The sequence below is a fragment of the Vombatus ursinus genome, unplaced genomic scaffold (genome assembly GCF_900497805.2).
Source record: "Vombatus ursinus unplaced genomic scaffold, bare-nosed wombat genome assembly UNPS02014818.1, whole genome shotgun sequence".
NCBI classification, from domain to species: Eukaryota; Metazoa; Chordata; class Mammalia; order Diprotodontia; family Vombatidae; genus Vombatus; species Vombatus ursinus.
The window spans coordinates 49,785,043-49,791,042 of NW_020954596.1; the positions used below are offsets into that span (position 1 = coordinate 49,785,043).

At 41.4% G+C, this 6,000-nt stretch overlaps 1 protein-coding gene across 7 annotated transcripts in view; it reads right to left on the bottom strand.

Annotated features, from left to right (window-relative positions):
* The window catches only part of APBB2 (amyloid beta precursor protein binding family B member 2), a 408,666-nt gene that overhangs the window by 27,300 nt on the left and 375,366 nt on the right, over positions 1-6,000 (bottom strand). For 5 of the 7 annotated variants that reach the window (XM_027836187.1, XM_027836190.1, XM_027836192.1 and 2 more), the window contains one exon: positions 2,794-2,799. The exons of the other annotated variants lie outside the window; for them this stretch is intronic. In XM_027836187.1, the coding sequence (XP_027691988.1) occupies positions 2,794-2,799 (6 nt within the window). The remainder of the gene's footprint in view (positions 1-2,793; positions 2,800-6,000) is intronic. 7 annotated transcript variants of the gene reach the window in all.

Genomic DNA, 6,000 nt, shown 5'->3' on the forward strand with positions numbered 1-6,000 from the left:
GCTTGTGGGTTGACTGAAAACTGGGATATTTTAAAATACTCAATCACAGTTTTATCACAGTTAAGTTCAACTTCGATATGGGAGGTGACCACTTTAGAACTGTGTGTGTGTGTGATCTAAAGTGGGATCACCAGCAAAAGGCTTGGGCCCAGGTCATGTGACCAACTGTACCTGATTAGCCTGAAGACTATAGGACTGCATAGAGCACCACTGAGGAGCAGTAGATTTTGCCAAATGGTAAAACCATAGAAACGCAATGCGATCGCTGCATCTCTGATGTTCATGTCCCACAACTCCACTCTTCCCCATCTCCACATCACTTAACAACGTGTGAGCAAAATATATAAGGGAGAAGGGGAGGAACCCATAATTAAGGTGAATGTAATGATCTCTCTGAAATGCTTTATTTCAGAAACAGGAATAAGAATGAAGCTAACTTCTTAGGGCAGAAACTATGCAGATGCAGCACCAAAGCTAGGTAGTAATGAGCCCATATGGGCAGTAATGCGTATGAGAAATGAACATTCACATCAGAGCAAAACTCTCCTTTGTACTGTGAATGCAGAGAATGTTACTGGAGTAAGCAGTTTCCATCCCTCCCCCAGCAGTGTATTGCTGGCTCCTCCTCCTCTTTGTTTGTAAAATTGTTCCCCAACAGCAGGGGTGGAGATTTTATTCTCCGACATTTGGCTCCCACCTTCCCCAAACACATAAGACTTTCTTTGTTTTCTTCTTGTTTTTAAAAATCTTATCCCACAGAAGGTATGCCAAATCTATACTTTAACAATCCTCAAAGTTCAGTTTTTTCTTCTATGGTTTCACAATTGTGTTTTGTTTTCTGCAAGCCCAGGAAAGGGATCAAAATGTTAGAGGGTAAGGGGGATGGCCCGAAGTCACCTTGGTAAATATACATTATGCTAAGTAAGTGCCCATAAAAGCATTTTCAATGTATGAAATATGTAAATTGAAGATTAGATTCTACCACCTGGAAATACTCAAGGAGGCTCAGGTGGGAGGAAAGACAGAACATGGTGATTCAGTGCCAACTTTGCCCTAATTAGAACCATTAAACAAAGCTAAGTCACTGAATATACACTTGCTAGCCTGACCACCAAGTCTAAGTTGAGGTTGTCACTTCTGACTTAAGAAACCATTGTTCCTGGGAACAAGATGGTATTAAGAGGCTCTGTGATAATTACCAAGAACCACCATCTCACCTCCCCAACTAGAGCTCTTTCAAGAATTGATTAAAAAACAGTCAAGTCTGCAAACTTCCCTCCTTTCCAGAATTGCCCACAAGTCTATGCCTTCTCCTTTCGGTCCTATCAGAACTACAGAGCTTTAAAATTCAAAGCAAAGGATGCTGGACAGAGAGGTGATAGAAGCACAGCCCAATATCAGGGAAATGACTGTCATTCTAGGATGGCTGCTGGACAGGCAGTTCAGTTTGTTTGTTTGTTTGTTTGTTTGTTTCTTTCTTTCTTTCCTTCCTTCCTTCCTTCCTTCCTTCCTTCCTTCCTTCCTTCCTTCCTTCCTTCCTTCCTTCCTTCCTTTTCAGTTTCAATCATACAAAGAAAAATCTCATGATCTTATGTGCGATCAACTCCAAAGCAGAGGAAAGGAATAACCTTGATGATTCTGACTAAACTAAGAAATAAACCTGACCATTCTCATTCTTTTTCCCAATTCTACTGAGAGAAGGGGGAGGAAGGGGGGGAGAGGGGGAGATCCCATTTTTTCAACAAATCTGGAATAGTCTTATCAGAAGTCAGTAAACTACTGCCTATTTTTAGTGTGAGCTTAGACTGGTTTTTGAAATTTGTAAATAAACTTTTATTTTATTTAAAAATGTAAAAACCATTGTTCACTTTCTGGATGTACAAAAATAGGCAGCCAGATTTGGCCACTGGCCCAGGGCACAAAGTTTGCAGTAGTTTGCAGAACTCAGGATTCTAAATGGTACAAAAGAGGCTAATGTAAAACGAAGCCCAAGGGGCTGGCTAATATTCAATGCCAGATGAAATATTCTCTTGCTTGTAAACATACCAGTGACTTAACGGTTGTGGTTTTAAAGAAAACTAAACTTTTTCATAGCAGAAATGGGGAAAGGGGAAAAACTAGAGGGAAAAGAGGGGGAAGAGAGAGAAATGAGGGAAGGAGGGAAAGAAAAGATAGAAGCTGGAAGGGAAAAAGGAACGGGGAGGAGAAAGAGCAAAGGAGGGGAAAGAGAAAAAAGAGAATGAGAGAGGAAAAGGGGAAGGAGGATCAGGGAGAAAGATTTTCAAATACTTTGCTTTAGACTATCTGATCTGAACTCATGGGTAAGGAAGGGCTGAGTGGCACAGTCTATGGCCAGGACTGACTTTAAATTCTGATCTCAGAGGACTTATATACTGTCTGATGTATTAACCATAATATTTCAAGAAAGAAAGATTTTGCTATATGACATGGTGCACTGCCTAAGCATTTTCACCATGTTTGTTCACTAACATGTTAATTAGATCCTCCTCATCATTAGCATGAATTAGCAAGTTCCTCTACATGCTTAATCACATTACAACACTGCCAAATAGGCTGAAATACTACAGAGAATGAAGACCCTCCGAAGCATTTATTTCCACACACTGGTTGACAATGGGGCACATACAAGGACAGCTTGAGAGGAAAACCAACACTGTCCTGCTTTTAGGAGACAAAGATGATTGTGATCATGGCGTGACTTTATGGAGAAAGCAAGTGTGCATTGCCAGACAAATAAACACTGAGGAAGAAAAAAAAATGAATATCATTTACCTCTCTCTGAATCCAGGACAGCATGAAGGAACAGAGCAAAAACAGCACGGTTAGCATTCACATTCACAGGGAGGGCAGGATTTTGGCATACAATGAAATAGCATTTACCACCCAGTCTTTTTCACCCACCTAATTACCACAATCATACTCCTTTCCAGTAGTTATTTCAGCTGAACTCAATCACACCTAAGTGTGTATTTTGGGCCATGTACAACGAAGCCAAGAGAGAGCAGCTAAATTTACTAGGCAGCATACCAACATGGGAAAGTAATCCAGCTTAAAATATCATGGACAAATTAGGGGACAAGTCTTGCAGTAAACATTCACATATTGAATATGTATCTTTATTCTTCTTATTCCCCCTCCCCTCAAAAAAAAAAGACAGTTGATATTTTAAAATAACTTGTGAGATGAAAAGTTACCTTTTGTGTTAATAATAATGTAATAATAATAATAGCTAATATTTATATAGTACCCATTATGTGCCAGGTATGATGCTAAATGTTTTCCACGTATTTTCTCATTTGATCTGTACAACAACCCTGGAGGTAGGTAATATTATTATTCCCATTTTACAGGTGAAGAAACTGAGGCAAACGGAGGTTAAGTAACTTGTCTAAGGTCACGCAATTAAGGCTGGATTTAAATTTAGGTCTTCCTGACTCCAGGCTCAGAACTCCACCTACTGTATCACCAAGCTGTCACCAGCAGCTGAAATGATTTTATTACCATTTCAGACAGTAAACATGGCTACTTCCTTTATGTCTATTTTTCATTCTCTTTGCTGGTGGATTGCCCTTTTGCACACATAAAGAAAGAGTCCATAGTGACATTCTCAGAATGGGGTGTTGGGGACAGTTAGACAAAGTCATGGAGAGATAGGAGGAGAGATGAGGTTTAGAGGAGGTAGCGAGGGTGGGAGAAAACTGCAAATAGGAAACCCAACAGGCTGACCAAAACATACTGAGCAAGGAAACAGGAAGTGGTAAAGACTGAGGGAAGCAGAGAACAATGATGGAGCTGGGGCAGTAGCTCCCTAGATTCCACCAAGTCTTTTGAGTTTTGTTGCCAGGACTACACCAGAGACTCACTGTTAACCCTGAACCCTGGGAAAAGGCTTCTAACCCACCAACCTATAATAAAGAAAATATTATTCTGTTCTTGTCAGCCATTAAACAAAGTCTAACACTGGACATCAAAAGTATGTCATATAAATGCATTATACAGAGAGAGAACAACTAAAAGGATGGGCAAACACCAGTAAAACATGCGAAAAAGGCAAAGTAGTCTTCTACACCAAAATCATCCTTCAGACAGTGCACGCACCAGTGGCTACCATGTTAGAATGCTGACTCTGAACAGGGTGGGTTAAAACAAAAGCAAATGTTATCCCATCATAATCCTGGTTCCATAGAGCATCCCTTAAATGAGTGTTTCAACTATACAAGGACTGGGCAAGATCCCTGAATGGGCCCTCCTTCTCTACGGTGGTTTTTTTTTTTTTAGCCTGGTGTCTATGAACTTTAAAAAAACAATATTTTGATAATATTTCAAAAAAATCAGTTTTCTTGGTAATCCTATGTATTTGATTTTCTCCATTTAAAAATAATTTTGACGTACATAGTCTTCATCAGACTGCTAAAGGGGTCCATGACACCAAAACTATGAAGGACCCTGGCTCTGTGGGGTTTGCTGGTGAGCACATTGGTTCTTTGCCTCTAGGGAACAGAGTTTGTAGGAGAAGGCAGCTCAGTGGGTAAAATTCAAGAGTGTGAATTGTGGCCCTGACACCAGCTAACTGTGGGATCATGGACAAGTCAACTAACTGCTCTGGGCTTCAGTTTCTTCATCATAGGTATATGAATATTTATGCTCTTAAATATCTATCAAGGCTGTTATGAAAAAAGTACTGTTTGTTGTAGATTCCTGTCTTCCAATAAGCAGAACAGAGCTGGCCAGGGCATCTTGCTGGGCATGCAATGAAAGTTCTATTTTCATAGGCTCATGGCTTTAGAGCTGGTCGGGTACCGTTGAGGCTACCCAGTTCAGCCCCCAATGTTTTGCAGATGAGTAGTTAAGTGACTTTCACAGGCTTACCCAGCAGGCTGTGGAGCCGGGCCTGTCTGATCTCAAGTCCACTCCCCTATCTGCTCCAGCATCATCCCTCTGAGGACGTTGTCCAGAGGGTTGGGGCCTCATCTCCCGCTCTCTGCTGTCAGCATGGCTGGAGCTGAACAGATGGTGACTAAGGCTGAGGCAGTGGTGTAGAAGAGGGGCCAGCAAAGTGCTTTTGTTTCTAAGTTCTGAAAGGGCACAGCCCCAACAGCTGTCACCTCCTCAGGAGATCTGCTCGATGTCCTGGGGCTCGGCTATAAATAGTCCTCTCAGTGTACTTTTGTAGTGGGTACCTAACCATCTAACACTTAATTACATAAGTCATGCATTGTGCTCTGATTCTTCCCAGGCAATAGTCTGTCCACAGTGAACCTATTATCCCCCAACTAGACAGTCACCCTCTCAGGGACTTCTGGGTAGAGGCTCACTTTTTCGTCATCTAGGGTCATAGATTAAGTGCTGGGGGAGAGGAGACAGTGAAGAAAAGGTAAAAAAGAAAAGGTAAACTCGAGACCCTAGAGCAGGGGTCCTTCAATCTTTTTTTATGTGAATCATAGACCCCTCTTGGCAGTCTGGCATAGCTTACAGACCCCTTCTCAGAATCATGTTTTTTAAATGCATAGAATAAAATACATTGAATTACAAAGAAAACCAATTATATTGAAATATATTTATCAGAATTAAAAAAGAAAAACAAGTTCATGGACCTCAGGTTAAGAACCCTTGAATTAGAGGTTATGTAGGCCAATCCCTTCCCTTTACAGATGAGGAAACTGAGGTCCAGAGAAGTGAAGAGATTGGCTCAAGGTAATACAGACACTATGTGGCAGAACTGAAATCTGAACCCAGGTCCTCTAACTCCAAATCCAGTATTTTTTCCTACTATTCCATCACCCTAGAGCAACGTCAGGAGTCATTATGAAACAACCTGAAGGGATGAAGGCAGCTCAAGGTTCTGGAGGGCCCAAGAACGTCTGGTCAAAACTGGGACACATTCCTTCCCTTCTCCCTTAGATGGTGAACATCTTTAAGGGCACGTGTGTACGTGTGTGTGTGTGTGTGTGTGTGTGTGTGTGTGTGTGTGTGTGTGTG